Here is an 18,654-nt window from a genome sequence, read left to right on the forward strand (position 1 = left end):
GAACAATGTTTCCACATGGCTGACCTCTAGGAGGGCCAGCGTGGGAGGGGCAGGGGCATCCATTGTGTCACGCTTAATTGGTGGTATATAGTTACATTAGCAGGAGGAGAATTAAAGTAAGTGTGAGAAAAAAACTGAATAAACAGAGAAGAGAGAGAAAATAAAGAGACACAGAGATGAAGAAAGACACAGACTTACTATGCTTGTGTGTGGCTGTACTGTATCGTGTGTGTGTGTGTGTGTGTGTGTGTGTGTGTGTGTGTGTGTGTGTGTGTGTGGAGGCTGAAGCTGTAGTGTGTGTAAGTGATGTGCTGACTGCACAGATGGTGGAGTGGTCCCTGCTGTGCTACTGTCATCGACTCAGCTCCGGGGGTGTGTATATGTGTGTGTGGGTGTGTGTGTGTACATTTTCTGTGGGTGGGTACAGAGGAGCTATGTAAAAACCAACACATTTCAGGCTCACTGTACTGTCCTTATCTGTGATTGCCTGTCAGGGTAAAGCCCCTCCTTCGGCCCAGTGCCCACACATGGAATTAGTAATTGCTCGGTCTAATTACTGCTTTTGACAGTGTAAAGTGAGATCCTGGGACACTGAAAAAAAACAGTTGGCCTTGTAGAGAATGGCCATATTGATTTCAGTTACCTATCAGCCATTGCATCAGAAGTAAAAGATACAAAAGAAATTGTGGATTGTCATTTAGTCCATTTCATTTTTTTCCTTCTTTCATTTTCACAACCTCCTTCCTTTGTGTGTGTGTTTGTGTTAAATAGTCACAGTTCCTTTGTCTTTGTCTGTGTATCCCCACAGGAGTTCTTGAGTGACAGGGAGCATGGCCAGGCCAGGCTGAGTACAGTAGGAGCCAGTGGGGAGCTGCTGATGGCTGTGGTATCCAAAGACAGAGTGGAGGGAATCAAGGCCAAGGTGGCAAACGCCAGAGAAGACTGGAAGAGCCTGATGAATAACCTGCAGATGAGGGAGGATGCACTCAAGGTTGGTTCAAATTCATTTTTGTTTGGATGCTGCTTTTCTGGCTCTGAAAAAACTAACTGAGTTGTATCAGCTTGTGCAAAATCAGTTTATATCAGAACTTATCTAGTTGTATTTTAAAGTTATGTGTCACATTTCCAGAACCTGCAGTCCCAGATGACAGAGTTTGAGGCCAGTGCTGAGCCTCTGCAGGACTGGCTGAACAGCACAGAGGTCAGAGTTCAGGAGAGCAGTGCTCGGCTATATGACCTTCCAGCCAAGAAACAGGAGCTCAGCAAATTACAGGTACTGTGGAGGCCAAACGGATGCTGCTCACACAGTTACACCACCCTACCCCGACTGGGGTTCTTTAACCAGCCGATTTTTGATTCCTCACATTATTCATTAACAGCTCTCTTAAAATTACGTTACTTCTTTAATTATTGTGGTTATTCATGGGTCTGTTTCCTAGTATTAACAGAGTTTTATAGCTACTGCTTAAGCAATCTGTTTCCATAATGTAATCCATTTTCTGTTTAATTGTAATATTTCATACTGAGAGTGTGCCTTTTACAGTTCTCTTCTCAGTTGCTATCACTGACACTCTCTCATTTCCTCTCTTCACTTAAGTAAACCCTGTTATTATACCATAAATTGAATATTAAGTCGATATTCCAAGGATACTAAATAGTTGTAGCTCTCTAGCAGATATGCATCCCTAAAGTACAATCCCAAATCAGCTGGGAAAAGAGAAGGACCTAATTACATTTGTCGAGCACCACTGGATCAAAATAGAGCCGCGTCTTGACACAATAGTCAGAGGAAAAGTCCAGAAATCTAATTAATTCTCTTTCTGTCGCAGCTAAAGCGCTGCGTGGCTAAAAGGCCCTTTTCAGGATGTGATAACAGCCTCTGCCATGTCTGACAGAGACAAAAAAGGAAGAGAGGCACGGAGCGTTAAAAAGATAAAACTGACAATAGAGAAAAAATATATCAAGCCCATCTCAAAGCTCTGCCGTTATCGTTGTTGCTATTTTTGTATTTACTCTGTCGGCCACTGTGCCACTTCTCCTCATTGCCTTTTGTCTGGCCCTGCCAGCAATTCAATTTCTTCCCCCAGCACCTGAAGTACAATACAAAACATGCAGGCTTCAATGTATGGAGCTGTGTTGGCAAACCCCCCCCCACCCCCTTGCAGTATTTTATCAGGCATGTCTCCTATCACTGCTCTGAGCTGTGGTGTCCAACCCGAATAACCGCATTTCTATTTAAAAATGAACATCAAGAGAAATGCTGCTGATGCTGCTTTTTTATGACGATCTTTCCCCCTGTCTTTATCCATGTATTTTGATGTGCTGTCTGTTCTTGTGACATGTTAACCCAACCTTGTGTCCCTCTTTTGTGCCTCTCACATCTCCCTTCTCTGTCATTGCTTTCATCTTTTTGTGGTTTCATTTTCCCCTTGACTCAAAATGTTGTTGTGCTTACACACAACCATCCTCTCCAATGTGCTCCATTTCTTTTCTCTCCCAACTGCGCTTACCCACATCCTACTGCTTTTTCATCTTATTTCTCCATTTTCCATCTCCTCATCCTGCTTCATACTGGCCCAGTGTGTACTAGAGGAGATGGCCAGTCGGGAGGCAGAGCTGGGCAGGCTCAGGGAAAGAGCTCATTGTCTCTGGGAGGGACAAGCTGCCGGCAAGGGCTTCGTCCACCGTGTATCCCAGCTGTCAGCACAGTACCTAGCCCTCAGCAACTTAACCAAGGTAACACCCTGTCCCTCTCCTATCTTGTCCCTTTCCTGAATCTGTGCTTCTGTCTAAGAAATGTTGCAGCATGCTGAAATGTGCCTTGCTTAATTAATGTACTGTGTGAGCTAAAACCCATGGAGCCTTCTGTCCAGCCACTTACTGTTGTTATCTGTTATTTGCTGTGTCATGCATTATTCCGCAGTCGCACATCAGTCACAGTTGCTGTAATCAGCTTGCCTTGGGTAAAATATTGTGCCCAAGAAAGTCTCAGTATGCACAGTTATTTACCTGAACACAATATTCTATCCTTCACCTCCAAAAGGTCCTCGCGGCTGCAGCCTCATCAACATAAAAAAGGCAGAGGCTGTGGGGCTTACCTTTTATCCACTGAAGCACTTCTAAAATGCCAGAGCTGAAATGTGTCAGTGCTTAAGAATCTGACCTTTTTTGAAGCTCTCATTAGATTGGTCACACTCTTATGATTAATTTGATACAGCAGAACAAAACAAAACATTACACTGACTGTAAAGCACCATTCTTTTACCTCAGGACAATGAGAGTGCCCCAACAATGATGAATGAGATGTATTTACTTTTCCGGCTAGCTAGTGGAGTGCTATTTTTAGGTCCTCTTCCCTGCCAGACATGGAAACAGGAATGAAATCATTTAAAATTGCCACTTGTAGATTGTTATTGTCGCTCTGCTGGTTGGAAAGTCTGTGGATATGTCTGTGAGGACAAAAAGAATGCAAACAGAAATATATAAAGACACTGTTGAACCAATTGTGTTCTTAGTTTTCAACACAGTGCTAATCTGATTCTCAGTACCATTGTAAGACATGTGATTACAGTGCTCTGCTCTGATCTCTAAAGGACAAGGCTTCCAGGATTGAACGTATTGTAGGAGAGCACAGCCTCTTCTCTCAGGGCCTGAAAGAGCTCCAGGATTGGGTGTGTGAAGCCCAGAGGGTCCTCAACACCTGCATCTCCACCACTTCTGACAAGAGCGTGTTAGAAGACCGGATGTTACAGCTGGAAGTAAGGAGGGACAAGATGGGTGTGGGATCCCTTAAAGGAATACACCACAATTTTCAGAGATTGGATTATTGGTTAATTTTAGATTCAAAAACTTCAGTGATTCATGTGAACATTTTCATTGATTAAAGTGAGAAAATCTCACTTTTAGCAGCTTAACTTAAAAGGTAAATAGCCAAGTCTGGCAGTTTTGTGTCCAATTTTACCCCTATATCAAGCAATCCTACTTTATTTATATAGCACTTTTCATACATAAAAATGTAGCACAGAGTGCTTCATACAATCCCCTTTCTAATCTAATCTTCCTTTAGTAGTGTGGAAACCAAAATTAAGATATTTATTTTAGACTTCAGAGTTATTTTCTGTCTGTTCGTTCACCTCTGTCTGTAGGCCTTACTGGCTGCTCGTCAGGAGAGGGAGATCCAGCTAAAAATGCTTCTGACGAGGGGAGAAGCAGTCCAGAGGAACACTTCGGCTGAGGGGGTCCCAGTGATTCGCAAACAGATCCAGGACCTCAAAGACTCATGGGACTATTTGCTTTCTGCCTCTATTCAGTGTAAAAGGTTGTGATCATAAACAAATGAATCTGTCAGTCAGTTGATAAATGGGACTGGGAGCTGTCTAGTTTCACTTGATTGATTTCAGTTGGTTAAAAGGTTACTGGTGCAATTAGATCTAAATGCATGTGTACGTTGTCTGTGTGTGTTTTTGTGTTATGTTCCGTGTGTTAACATTATTATGTTGCTATAACAGCCAGCTGGAGGGCGCTTTGTCGCAATGGACCAGCTACCAGGAGGACGTGGGTCAGTTTGTGCTGTGGATGGACCGTGTTGAGGAGACACTTTGCTGCTCAGCCAGACAGTACTCTGAGATGAGAGACAAGACCGCCAACCTGGGAAAGACCAAGGTATCACAGATCGCTAATCATGGCTAGCCTTAAAAAGCCAGACTATATTTTGTAAACTTGTTTTTTGCATTGAGATTAAACCCTACAAAACATCCACTACATCTACAACTATATGGCCTGTTTTTTTCTATTGCTAAAAGAATGGTAACACTTTTTCTTTTTCCTCCACAATGTAAAAATTACTTTTTTCAGTGAATGTTCTACTCTAAACTCATGCAGTTAAACACATTCATACCCCAGAGCCTCCTGGTGGATTTAGATGTACTACACTGTGTGTGTGTATGTGTTCTTATTTTATTCCAGCTTCTCTATGAAGAAGTACTGAGTCACAGCAGTCCTCTGGAGACCATTGCCACAAAGGGGTCCAATATGGTTGAACATTACACTACCCAGCAGGAGGTGCAGCAGCTGCAGTGTAGATACAACACCCTCAAAGAAAAGGCCAAGGTACTTAGGGTACACACAAAATATGGTTTAATGTTTTCTTCTGCATGCGTTTGAATAATAAATGACTTTTGAGAATATTTCTCTGAACACCCACTTTATGTTGTTTCATAAATCACTATTTTATTCTAATTATTATATTATATTATATATATATATTATATTATATTATCTATAATTATTATTCTATTGGACAGTATGACTTGTATGTTGAGCATTTTAGTAACTTCTCTAATAATCATTTTGAATTCATTACAAACATGTTTCACTTTCTTGTTTACAAATTTAAAGACAAATTATTTATAGCTTCAGAGTACATCACATACATTTTTGCTTACTGCTCAGATATATATATATATATATATATATATATATATATATATATATATATATATATATATATATATGTGTGTGTGTGTGTGTCCAAACTGTTGTTTTGCAGAATGCAGTCAGTAAGGCCAAAGGGCTGGTGCTGGTCCATCAGGAATATCAAAGGGGGTTACATGTATTTGAGGACTGGCTGGAGCAGGAACAGGCCACTCTGGCCTCGTTGTCCCATCCAGAGGGAAGTGTGGATACACTAGAGAATACACTGCAACAGCTACAGGTATTAATACTGTGGAGTTTTGTGCATAATATAATTGTCATGAACAGGGAGTGTACAAATGTAAGGGAAAGCTTCCTTGTATCAGTGTGCACACAAGGCATTAGACACCCTGGACTTTTGGTAACTAAACCACTATGAACTCTTCAATCACACTGTTTCTTTGTTCTTCCATTTTTTTTTCCCTTATAGCTCCTACAGGAGCACTGCTCAAATGGCCAGTCTTTGCTTTCCTCTGTACTGACCAGCAGAGAGAGAGTAATCCCCTGGGGTATACCTCAGATCGAGGACCGAGCACTGGACACTGCTCAGCAGGAGTGGGGGGTCTACCAGGGCCGCCTGGAGGAGACACAGACTCAGCTGAGCTCCACACTGACCAGACTGAAGCAGATGGGCCAAAGGTTCCTGAGCCTGGCCCATTGGCTGGAGGAGATGGAGAAGGTCGCAAACATCAGACGTCATCGGCGGTCAGACAGAGGCACCAAGGAGACTCAGCTGAAGAAACTCAAGGTCAGGGAGAACAGGGAAAGAGCTTTCAAATTTAATAAGCTATGTGCTCTTTTTTTGTGCAAGTGATAATGGTTGAAATCTCAAAAGGAAGACAGCACACTATATTAATAGCAGCAATGCACTGTTACTGTATTTGAAACACACATTTTAATGCTAATTCTGAAGTATTATTTCTTTCCTGATTAATATTATTTTCTCCTGAAATATTTTCTGCACACCTTTTTCTCTTTCACTGGTATGCACTTACAGTAACACATAACTTTAGTCAGCAATAACGCCTGGTTTTACTGTAGACCACACATTTACTTTAATTTAATATTTTGGACAACAAGAGGAATACTGTAACAAGCAGCTCACCTTTATTCAATACTAATTTTAGGCCCTAAGTAGCTGCTAATTTACTTACTCAAAACACAGCCACAACAATATCCAAGCATAGTTATGCGGCATCCCAGGGTCTTGCACTTTAATGCATCACTTTTCCTACTTATGCATACACCTCACACAACATGCGTTTGAAAGAAAATAGCAGGGGACAGAATATATCCCTACAGGGTCACCTATCTTTGGAGCACGCTTCCTGCCAGTGTCAGGATGTCAGACAGTCTCAGTAATTTTTCTTCCCTGCATTTAGAAGTTTTCATTTTACCCCTGTTTGCCCTTTTATTTCATAACAAAAACATCATTTACAATTAAATCATGAATATTTTTGACTGGATTTCACTAGCATGATGCTAATTATACATTTTCTATGCCCCTTTTGAACAGGGGTGTCTTGAGGCAGTGATTGCACGGCAGGGAGAAGTTGATGGCCTCTCCTCTCTGGCCCAGCAGGTTCTGGAGGAAACCTACATCAGTAGTCGTGTCAGCAGTACTGCCACCCAGCTCACTGCCCGCTACCATTCCCTGCTGCTAAACATACAGGTTAGGCACTGTCTGCTGTTAAATGATTTATATAATTACTTTGAGTTTCACAGATGCTTTCACTTGTTTTAAATCAGAACTATTTTGTCAGAAAAACAAGCATCAGTTCTTCCAAAATAAACCTTTTTTTTATATGTTCATGTGTAGGGAAGACCTACTTTATCTGTGAAAGCACTTAATCATTAAGATAGTACAGGGTAAAAAGTAAATTGCCCTACAGCATGTTAAAATGATTCCCATATTTTTTATTTTATTTTAGCGAGATGTTAAGTCCATACTCCCTATTTTCTGAGATAATTTGGCTAGTTAACAGTGTTTCTAATGAATGTTTATTTAGAAGTTTGAGCTTCTGTAGATAACAGTGTTCTCATTATCTGTTCAGTCATTTCTTCTATGCTAACAACCCAGTTCTTCTTTAGATATTCTAAAACTACTAAGACTTAGGAAAAATTAAGTTGTATGACCTGCATTCTTGAAGAAGTACAGCATGTACAAGTCACTGGGACCTGTTATACCTAACCCTTATAGTAACCATTCTGAACAATGATATGTATATTAGCGATAAAAAAAAAAAAAATGCCCCTAGTAGTCAGGAAGTCTGGACACATACAATACCTAATTTCCTGTCCAGCAGATTATTTTCCTGGAAGATACCAATCTGTCCTTATGAGTTAAGATAAGCAAAACAAAACATAAAGCCTTAATCGGCTGGGTGTAGGTTTAATTCCTTTTGTGTTATACTGTCTCAATGATAAAGATAAAGTGTGTAGCTGTGTGTATTGGGGTCTCTGCCCACAGTGGGCTTCTCACACATGGTTATCTCTCACCATGGAAGTTGCTCCAGTGAGAGTTTGGACGTTGTTTCTGTAACACCCCCATTGAAGTAGCTTTGAGAGTTATGCTCTGTATACTCAGATCCAGCCTCTCTATTTGTCTGCTCTTCTGGGTGGGGGGGGGGGACTAAAGGAAAATCAATGGGGCTCCTCTGGTCTGGGGCTAAATCTGTAATTAAACGCTACAGAAGGCAATCTCACACTCTGCACCAGGAGTGAAAAAGCTTTGCCTGCACTGCATTGATTTTTACACCTTCAATAACACATAGGAGTTTTTGTGTGAGTGTGTCTCCCCCTCACTCCCTCACTTTGTTTCTCTCTCTGTTATACCCACACCCTTTCCTTCCTCTCTCAAAATTGACTCAAGCATGAATCTATTTACAGTCATGCCAGTACATATGTATGCAGACACATGACATCCCTCTCATACCAAGGATGCCTGTAATTATACTCTGTGAAGTGGAGGCCACATGGGCTTGAGGTGGGAAGCTGTTACCTCTGTCTAGTCAGAAAAGGTGTGCACTCAGCACTATCTGCTAATTGGAGCTTCTCGCCACAGGATTTGCAAGTTGAGTGAATAATGTGTCAAACCTGCAAGAAACCCTCTCCATCCTCATGGTGCTATTGACTTAAAATCTCAGTCAAGTGGATAACATGTCAAAAACATAAAAACCCTCTTCACCTTCTAGTAAAGCTATTGACATTCTGCAGATGAATGAGGAGGGGAGAAACTGATATTTTCTGTTTTGATGGTTGATAAGAGAGCTTTTGGTCCTTGGTGGCCAAGGTAAGACAGTTGAGGTACATCTCACAGCTTCAAAGAAAGCGATACATGTTTCCTGAATTTTCCCCTGACCAAATACAGTCTGAAGAGTCTTACCAACAATTCTAACCTCTGAAACAAAACGGCAGCAGTAGTTGAAGTGAGGGTTATTCACCTTCACCTGTTAAATATAACTATACAATTAAATATAATGTCAATATGGTCGGGTAGCTTAAATATCTAGTTAATTGCTAAGTGAGAATAAAAAAAATTCTAAATTTTTTTGGACTTTCTATTAAATATCAGATATACTGTAGATATTCAGTCTTGTGGTCTACAGACACGTATGGAAAACCTGGCCTGAAATTTGGTGTTCTTTACATATTTTATTTACAGTCAATCATTCCACAACAACAAAAACCTGTGAAACACCTAAAGTGAGTTAAAGTGAGTATATTTGTTAAACTTTGCTTCTGACCTCTCATCCATTCATTTTTCAGGACACCATCAAGCAGCTTAAGGAGGAGCTAAAGAGCATCGAAGAGTCTGAGAACCTTTGCATGTCCTTCACTGACTGGCTCAGCTTCACTCAGAAAAGCTTCACAGCGTTAACTGACACTTCTGAACCCCTGGACCGGGTCGCCATGGAGAAGAAGATGAAAAAACTAGAGGTATTGATTTACCTACATCTGTACTGTACTTGGCTTAAATGGTTTCACAGTCACAGTTCTGAACCTCCATTTATCAGTGAGGCATTTGGATGCAAGGTGCAGTGCAGCGCTTAATACACCTCCCTGAGCAGGTTGCAATAAATCAGGACAGAAATTGGGTATTACCATAGTAAACTGATGAGTAAGCAAGATCACTGTTCGTAGTGGAGAATTTGAGCACAAACTCATATGAGTCTAATATCCAAGCCACCCAAAATGTCCTCATACGGTACCTGTTAGTGACATGAATTGTGAAAATTTCTTTTGGCAGCTACAATATGCTTGGCCAGTAAAATATGCATGAAGCTTTCAGAACATTCAGTGTACTTACAGTATACATTTAGATAGAGCTTTAAAAAACTCACTGTCGTGTCCTAATTGTCTTTGTGCTCTTTTTATCAAATGGGCCTTGGTCAAATAGCCCTGCTCAAAAATGCACAGAGTGCAATAAAAAGAAAACCAACACTATGGCTTGCTTGGCATAGTTCATATCGAGTGTGAAGTGTAAAGGATTGGATGAGTATGTGTGTATCGATCGGCTCATTATGAAGACAAAGCGGGTGCGGCTTTAGAGGAAGTGTGGTAGCAGGGAGAGACCTCCCACTGTGAAGTAGAGGATGAAGAAGCGCCGGTGTCAGGAGCCTGCTGGCACAGACACTGTAATTGATGCAGTGCCCTTACCGCTTCACACACACACACACACACACACACACACACACACACACAGACTTCTCTCCTCTAACACTCGCTTCATATCACAAAACCAATCCAAAGTACTAACTAACAAAGCTGCAGCAAACTCAAACCCATGAATCCTCCATTCTTTCCACTGCCTTTATTTATGTATCACTACATCACATCTCTCTTTGTCTTCGTCACACACATATCCAGAAACGCAGTTACAGACACACACATAGACATTTACAATGCATCATCTGGTGTGGGCTTTGCAGTAATTCCTGTCTGGGATCAATGCTCTGTCTCTGCATAGGGACTGAAGACATGCTGTCACCACGTGTCCTTCCAGCACTGCAGATAATGTGCAAGTGCTCTCCCATAGTGAGAGTTACAGGGCTTTTCAGTGAGAGATGCAATGACTATGCATTGACACAAAGACCAGTAGTCAATAGCTGTGTCAAGGGCCATTAGTTGGATTTCGACTTCATTAGATCATAGTTGAGTTGAGTTGTAACTGTAAAATTATGGTCATTAAGAGCTCTAAAAGTGAAAATATACTGTACCATGGTAAGAAAGGCATCGTTAGTCCCCTTGAATTGGACAATTTAGGTAGTTTTGTGTATTTAAATAACTAAAATCCTCACATTTTACATTTTCCCTGACTCTGTCCCTATCCAGTGTATCTTTTTATTTCTTTAAAAAAAAGATATTAGTTGTATATTTTTTGTTTTATACAGTAGTTTTCCCCTAGAGTGCTCTAAATGCACCCTTCAATCACTGGCTCCTACAAATATTAGAGTGCAAAATGCAAAAAAAAAAGCTTTCTCCTTCTCCTAATTAATCCCCCTCACCACCTTCCTCTTCCATAATTTAGATTTCACTGGTATTTCATAAATGTTTAAAGTTTTTTTCCTGTTGCTTTATGATGCACACAGTCAGGGTTTCTCTCCAAAAGGTAAAAGTAAACAGGTCCATGTTTACATTTCTTATTTGGCATTACAAATAGCTACAAATAGCACTTGAACAAAAAATAATTATTTTACAGTTTTGGCTCACCCGTTTATGCCTATGGAAATACAACGTGACGCTTTGGTGCTGCAGTTTGCTGCAGTCCATACATTTAAAGCAGAGATACAACAACAGCAGAGCTAACTGCTGCTCACAGGTTCACCTGGGTAATGTCTTACTTGTGTTAGTCATCAACTGTAACTGATGAACATGATTCAGCACCACGTTAGACGTGTTACAGTTGATAATGGAGCCTGAGAACTGAGGCAGAATAAGAAAATCATCATTTACACTAAAGGCACAAGACAGTTTACATCATAAAGGGCACACTGTGTTCAGGACCTTATATATAATGTTCACCAGACTGTAATGTCTACTACTGTACTGTATCAGTACTACTACTCAGTAGGAGCCTAAGCAGGTTTCTAGCCTTCTATCAGTGGCTAATTTCATCCAAAGATAAATTGTGAGACCAAACTATATAAAACCACTGAATTATTATTTTGTCTTTGCTTGAACAATTCAAAGTGAATTGAAATGTGAGCATTTTTTCATGTAAAAATAAAGATCATTCAGAGGTTTGAATGGTTCCTTAAATAGTCTTGGATCTAAAATACACAATTTGAACCAAATCAGATTCTGCAGAAACAAATTCTTGCAAGTTTAATTCAACATGTGGACAACCAGTAGTGTTGCTAAGGATACTCATTGTCAGGTGGGAGATGAGAGAAGATGTTTTGATATGAAGTGAAGATAATGAGTCACACGGAACTAAATCTACTGCAAATGGCAATTACTGCAGACTTCCTTGTTTTAGCTCACATGTTAACCACACAGAATTATATGGAAATGAGATGCATTGAGTGTCTCCTATTAAGGCCTAAGGCAGGGACATCGGCATTCTGACTGGAATGATAAACATGCCATAAGCTCCATATTACAGTAAGCAGCAAACATGGATGTGTGTGTAAAGACACAGCTCTTGTTATATTATATTATCAGCTGCAGTAGCTGGAGGTCTGGGGTTGTTGCAATGTGAAGCTACTCTCTACTTAAGCAATAATAGACCGATGATGAAAGCTAGATGGCGTCCCATCGAGTGAAGGTCTGTGTGTGTGTGTGGTGTGTTGTGGTTGCCCTGGAAACCCCCGCAGCTATTGCTGCCCGTTAAGGGTCCTTATAATTGGGTCCTCCTTTCATATTATTCACTGTGGTTTCTCCACAACATGACCTCCAAGTCTTCTCTACATCTCACCATGCAGGTGTCAGCTTACCTGGTGGGTTCAAAGCCTTTCAAACACACTGCCAGGCTGGTCTGGGTGACTGGGGCAGCACTGGAGGTGAAAGACAAATAAATCAGTGATAGTGTGTTTGAATGTTAACCTCAAAGTCATGGAAACTATGATAGTATGATTCCCTTATCCTAGAGCATATACTGTATGCTACATTTTTGGTACACTAGAACAGTGAAGCAGTATTTATTCTTTAACTCAGCAGTATGTAAAGTGTCCCAGTTAAAGGTTATTTTGTATAAAGTAATGGTGATAAAACTATAGCAGCAGCCATGCTGAGTTGTATTTCTGCTCTCTCTTTCACCCAGACTCTCCAGTCTGAGCTCCAACATGGTCACAGTTTCCTGAAATCACTGAGGGAGCGAGCAGAGCAGGCAGCAGGCTTCTTGGATGAGGCCGGAGCTGAGAGTTTAGGAGGGGAGGTAGAGGCTCGTCTTGCCCAGCTGGAGGAGCTCGCAGGTGGGCTGAGGCAGGAGCACAGCTTTCTACAGCGGGCGTTACTGCTAGCGAAGGAGTTCCAGGACCGATATAAGGCTCAGGCCCAGTGGCTGGTGGAGACCAGGGCTTTGCTCAGCTCCCCTGTGGAGCCCAAGGCTGAACTGTACCAACGGAGAGCACTGCTGGCTAAGTATAAGGTATAGCAGCAACTATGTCATTTCTCAATCAAACTGTATATAAATTGAAATCACGAGTATTATATGTATTATTTGCACTGGTGGGTCCAAATGGCAGCAAGACCTTGAATATTTTTAGCTTTATGGACCACGTAAGTGTCCTTGCATGTCTTAGCCCATTAACTCCAAAATTGAATATACTTTCCATAACTGCTGACCATTTTCTTGACTATACCATTGACTACCACCAATGTCCTATAATCATTTGATATTGAGCAATGATCTAATGCAACAATAGTTAGTCCACAGAACATATTCACATGTACTAAGGATGGTCTTTACTCTATAGTAGACGATATTAAAGATACATTTTGTCTGTCTGTGTCCCCAGGCTCTGTTGCAGATGGTTCAGTCCCATGATGGATCGATCAGGTCAGTGGTGGAGAAAGGAGATGCTCTGTTAGCCTCCGTCCACTACCCCTCCATCAGAGACAAAATGAACAGAATGCAAAGGGACTACACCGAACTCTGTCGTACTGCCATGGTGAGAACCTGTACTCAGCCGACAGTAGTAATGATATACAGAGAGGAAAAAGGAAATGCTCTTTATATGTAGGATACTTCGCAGATGAATTGAAGCAAACACAGATAAAGTGCATGTAACTCTGTTTCAGGAAGTTGGTTGTAATGGTTTGTTGCATATGCTGTTTGTAATCAGTACTCTGTGTGTGTGTGTGTGTGTGTGTGTGTGTGTGTGTGTGTGTGTGTGTGTGTGTGTGTGTGTGTGTGTGTGTGTGTTCACATTTCGGAAATGATGTGGTCCAGGCCCATGTGGAGAATCTGGAAGGCCAGGTGAAGGAACAGGAAGCTTATCACAACGAGCTCCAGGAAGTTGAGCGCTGGCTGCTCCAGATGTCTAGCAGGATGGTGACTCCTGATCCCAGTGTGGGTGGCAGCCTGGAGGCAGCCACTCAACAGCTGTCCAGGCACAAGGTGACCAATCACATCTCTTGATTTGTTTGCAGAGTTTGTAGCATATGATAGAGCTTGAGCAATGAGCCTTGATTAGAGAGAAAAAGTGCTCACGTACGCCTACTAGGAAACTTTAGCTACTTGGTATTTGCTGAACTGTCAGATGTAAAGTGTTATCTAACTGTTGGTGTTATTGTAATAAATCAACACTTCTTAGATCTAGTAAAACCTACCTTTGTTTAGGAGGTATGTATGTTTCCGTAACTGCATGTTGTAACAAAATTGCTGAAGATTTAACTTCGTTTTTGAGATTCAACAGCTTTTGTTTTGCTCAATCAACATTACTATATGACCTTAAATAATACAATATGGTTGAAAGTTATTAATCATCATGATTATGTCTGCTGCTTACTTAAATCATGTTTTTCCATTAACTACTTGCTGTTAATGTGTGCATACCTGATGACCAGAGTTGTAGCATAGTTTTACATGACTGTACGCAACATGGACTAAAATGAATTACTTAATAGAATGAATTACAAAAGTGTGACACAATACATTTGTAGAAAAGGTTTGTTGGGTAACATAACAGTTTAATCCATAATGATATTTCTTGTAAGCAAAGTTTGATTTCAGTTGGTTCTTGTATGAGAAGCCCCATTTAATTTTTTTCTGCTTTTGCGGACATCAATTTATTTGGACTGTATTGTATTGTATTAATTCATGATTAATAATGTAAATTATTAAAAAAATCTTGATGATTCAGTTACAGCAAAAAAAAGAAATTTCTCTCAGTAGTGTCAGTCCAGATCTATAACAGACTTTGTTTTTAGATAACCAAAGGGGCTGAGTCCTAAATTACAAAGCTACTGTGCTCTGCAAATTCTCTTCTTCTTTCACTCGTCTTTCAAAGTCATCCATCCATCAAAGACAGACTCATTCTGTAATACGTCTCCACTGGAGACTCTTTCTAACATGATCCTACTTTGTTACTTTGTCCTCCACAGGCCATCATGGAGGAAGTAGCGGGCTTTGAAGATCGCTTGGCAGGCCTGAAGGAGCGAGGAGACCACCTGGTACAAGGCTGCAGTGACCGTGTGCAGAGCAGGCTGAGACAGCAGGTCCAGGCTCACCAGCAAGGCACCAGAGACAGCTACTCTGCCATCTGTAGCACAGCACAGAGAGTGAGTGAGGAGGAGATGGAAAGTAGGAGGGAGGGGACGCAGAAGAGGAGGACGAGGGAGGGATGGGAAGCTGACATGTGTTCTGTATTTAAAGTAGTAAAATGGTTCTTACGCATTTATAATGTAAGACATTGGTGCATTGGATGCACGAACATTTGCACATGCATCCATGGACGTGACCACACATGCACAGACAGACACACACGTTCTCTGTATCAGTGCAATAATATTCCAACAGCCTAGGCATCCACTTAATCCTAACCCATTCTGACACTTAAACCCATCTCTCAAGACAGCCCTTCACTGCCAGTGTAGAGGGCACAACCAATTAAGGCTGCCAAAGTGGAGCTCAACAGCCGCCATACGCAGACAGACCCCACCAGCCAAAATCACTAACTCAATCTCCCCATATTAATCTCTGCATATCCCCTGTCAACTCTACTTTTTCATGCCTGAGCCAAAAATGGTCACACACCACTATTCAGTAGATCTGGCGAGCCCTCTAATCTAGGCCCACTCTGTCATTTTGGCAACCTCTACTCTGTCATCATAGCTCACCTCCCAAGACACCACCTCCACCAGCACTCGCACATCCAATCTGGCATTGTGTGATCCAGCCACACTTTACCACGACACTGCTGGCTTCTCTACAACTGCGCCTCCAGTGTTACGATGGCTGCCAACTGTGTCCCAGCACAACACAGCTCTAATATCCTGCCTGCCACTTGCCACCATGCCAACCTTCTAGCCTTTGCCAAAAACACTTGGCGGTTTGCCAATACATGCCCCCCTTCTTTCCCTGTTTCGGGCTCTCATATTAACACTGTCAATCAGACCTTGCTGTTTCGCTCTCCCCTGGAAGGCATGGACGCCTCCACATTCAACACCTGTCAAATACAACACTGTAACTGCCTACTCGTTCGGGGTTTATCCGTTAATGTTTCTCAGTGTTTGGCCATACTATACTGTCTTCAAAGCTATGCAGTCGTCTAGTAGTCTTTACCTACAGCTTCACTTTATATTTGTGTTATTGCATGTGCGTGTTTTGCTGTTTTTAGGAAACATTTTGTCTTCCCTTTAGTTTCTAGTTTTGGCTTGATTTTCTGAAGGGTTTTACTATATGGAAGTTTGACTGTTCAGTCCAGACATATAGCACTGAAATATATCTGTCCATGTCTTACAGGTGTATCAGAGTCTTGACCATGAATTACAGAGACATGTGAGTCTTCAAGACACACTGCTGCAGTGTCAGACATGGTTAACTTCTGTCTCAGAGGAACCCGAGCCTCCTCCACATCCTCCTCTCAGCCTGGAGGAGGCGCTACAGCAGGTCAGTAAGCCAGGTCCCCCCGAAATTATAAACACTGAGTTAATAGTAATCATTTACATGGCTGTCATGTGGCAATCACTCGGACAGTTAGCTCGATGTGTTTAGATGGGGGCCAAAATTTGGGCAAAATACATGTAGTTTTGCAGATTGTCCTAAAGGGTTAACATGATCAGTCAATAAAACCATAGGATCAATAACACTCTTTTTTTGGCAGGTGAAGCAGGAGCGGGCTCACCAGGAACAGGCCAGCACTTACCTCCAGCTTGTGTGCTCAACATGTGACCTGTCTGAGCTGAGGGTCAGGGGGACCGCAGCAGCTATCCAGCAGGTCAAGCTGCAGGTCAGTCACCTTTAACAAACCTGTGAATTAAAAAAACATTGAATATATTGTTTGACAAAATACTTAATGGTAATTGATTAATTGTGTTTTTGTGTCTAGATTGAGGAGCGGATGCTGCTTTGTGAGGAGGTAGCAGACAGCTGGAGGGACATTGAGGAGCAGAAGGCAGATCTGGTGGTCCAGCTGAGAGAGACAGAGCAGCAACTTCAGAACCTCATCAGGAGACCTGCAGAGCTGGAGCCCAAGATTGCACAGAACCAGCTGGACAAGGCACAGGTCTGTGTTTGGTTTGTAGGCTGATGATCAATGATTTTTTTTGTTTTACAAGTTTATTCTACAACAACACTGTATTGTTGTAAAATGTGTATATGTCATTGTCTAGGCAAACTTCTAGACGAATAAAGTAATTGAAATCCCATTATCTTTCTTACAGGAATTTCTTCAGCAGATTAGGGACAGACAGTCTGGGGTAAACCATTTGAATGAAGCCGTTGGTAGGCTGACAGATGGACAGGTCTCTCCTGCCCTGGAGGAGATAAGGAGACTGAGGAGAAGCTGGATGGACCTGGGCCAGCGGGCAGAAGAACTGGAGTCTCAGCGGGGGGAGGACATGCAGCGAAGTGGGGAGTACCAGGAGAGTGTTGTTGCTGTGGAGGAACTCTTCCACCAAGTATCAAGGGAATGGGACTACCTCGCCAGGTATCAAGCTGTTCTGTGGATGTTGTGATGTTTCATTTTTGTGTAGAATTTTAAACACCTTGTACATTATTTTAACATATATGTATTTATTGACAAGGCTATATATACACATTATTTACTATATATACACACATATTTCCTTTTGTGTTACAATCATTGCTATCTCAGCCAATACAACTACTATATCTTTATAATTATACTACTGTATAGACTGTTCCTCAACCCATCTCTGTGTACCTAGGGCTGACACAGAGAGTACAAGTGAGCATCTAGAGGCTCTGAGGAAGCTCTCCAGTGACCTAGAGGAGCAGAGAGCAACTCTAGAAGACCTCAGAGACCAGAGGCAAGCTATCCTGCCTCGACTTAGCCTGCTAGACAAGGAGCTGATCAAGCAACAGGTGGAGCTCCATTCTCGTAGTTCTTCAGCTGCTTCTTACGATGGAAACTTATGATGATGTAGAATATAAGTAGTGGGTCCAGTTTTATACGGCGTTCTGCCTTTCACTAGGTTGGTCATTTGGAGCAGCGCTGGACTCAGCTTGAAACCCTGATTCAACAGAAGATCCAGGACTCTGCACAGACTCTAGAGGATCTTGCCCGGGTTGAAACCCAACTGAGGGATGCCCGGGAGTGGGTGGAGGAGCAGCGGCCTGCATTTACCTCTGTGCTGAAAACCAGCCCACCCCCCGATCTGGCCCAGAGTTTCCTGTTTGATCACCTGAGTGTGTGCGTGGAACTGGAGGCCCGTCAGCAGCTGCTGGGCCAGGCAGTGAGCGAGGCCCAGGCTGTGGCTTCCAGACTGGGGCTGAGTGAGAAAAGATTCCTACAGGAGCTTGTTGAACAAGCCCAGACTGAGGTGGAGGCTCTGGGGGCTCGGGTGGCCCAAAGGAGGAAGTACCTTAGTAAGGTAAACAGCTGGATTTTTGTATTGGATGCAAGTAGAATTTTAATTATGTCCTAAAGGACCTAACTTTTTTCTGATCTGTTAGTCTGGTGAAAACAAGAAACCAGGTGGTCCAAGAAACAAACTGTAAAATGAGCTCATGTTATTACTGATTAGACTTGGTGTTGTCAGAAAAATATGCTA

General features: G+C 42.0%; 1 protein-coding gene across 1 annotated transcript in view; it reads left to right on the top strand.

Annotated features, from left to right (window-relative positions):
- LOC144533110 (nesprin-1-like) overlaps positions 1-18,654 on the top strand; it is an 84,771-nt gene that overhangs the window by 14,005 nt on the left and 52,112 nt on the right. The window contains exons 12-32 of the mRNA XM_078274264.1: positions 809-991; positions 1,130-1,273; positions 2,581-2,736; positions 3,594-3,758; positions 4,146-4,318; positions 4,509-4,662; positions 4,966-5,109; positions 5,549-5,713; positions 5,903-6,220; positions 6,989-7,144; positions 9,241-9,411; positions 12,737-13,063; positions 13,434-13,586; positions 13,868-14,035; positions 15,022-15,198; positions 16,382-16,528; positions 16,743-16,868; positions 16,968-17,144; positions 17,302-17,567; positions 17,809-17,965; positions 18,076-18,474. Of these exons, the coding sequence (XP_078130390.1) occupies positions 809-991; positions 1,130-1,273; positions 2,581-2,736; positions 3,594-3,758; positions 4,146-4,318; positions 4,509-4,662; positions 4,966-5,109; positions 5,549-5,713; positions 5,903-6,220; positions 6,989-7,144; positions 9,241-9,411; positions 12,737-13,063; positions 13,434-13,586; positions 13,868-14,035; positions 15,022-15,198; positions 16,382-16,528; positions 16,743-16,868; positions 16,968-17,144; positions 17,302-17,567; positions 17,809-17,965; positions 18,076-18,474 (4,026 nt within the window). The remainder of the gene's footprint in view (positions 1-808; positions 992-1,129; positions 1,274-2,580; positions 2,737-3,593; positions 3,759-4,145; positions 4,319-4,508; positions 4,663-4,965; positions 5,110-5,548; positions 5,714-5,902; positions 6,221-6,988; positions 7,145-9,240; positions 9,412-12,736; positions 13,064-13,433; positions 13,587-13,867; positions 14,036-15,021; positions 15,199-16,381; positions 16,529-16,742; positions 16,869-16,967; positions 17,145-17,301; positions 17,568-17,808; positions 17,966-18,075; positions 18,475-18,654) is intronic.

This window comes from Sander vitreus, chromosome 18 (genome assembly GCF_031162955.1).
Source record: "Sander vitreus isolate 19-12246 chromosome 18, sanVit1, whole genome shotgun sequence".
Classification (NCBI taxonomy): domain Eukaryota; kingdom Metazoa; phylum Chordata; class Actinopteri; order Perciformes; family Percidae; genus Sander; species Sander vitreus.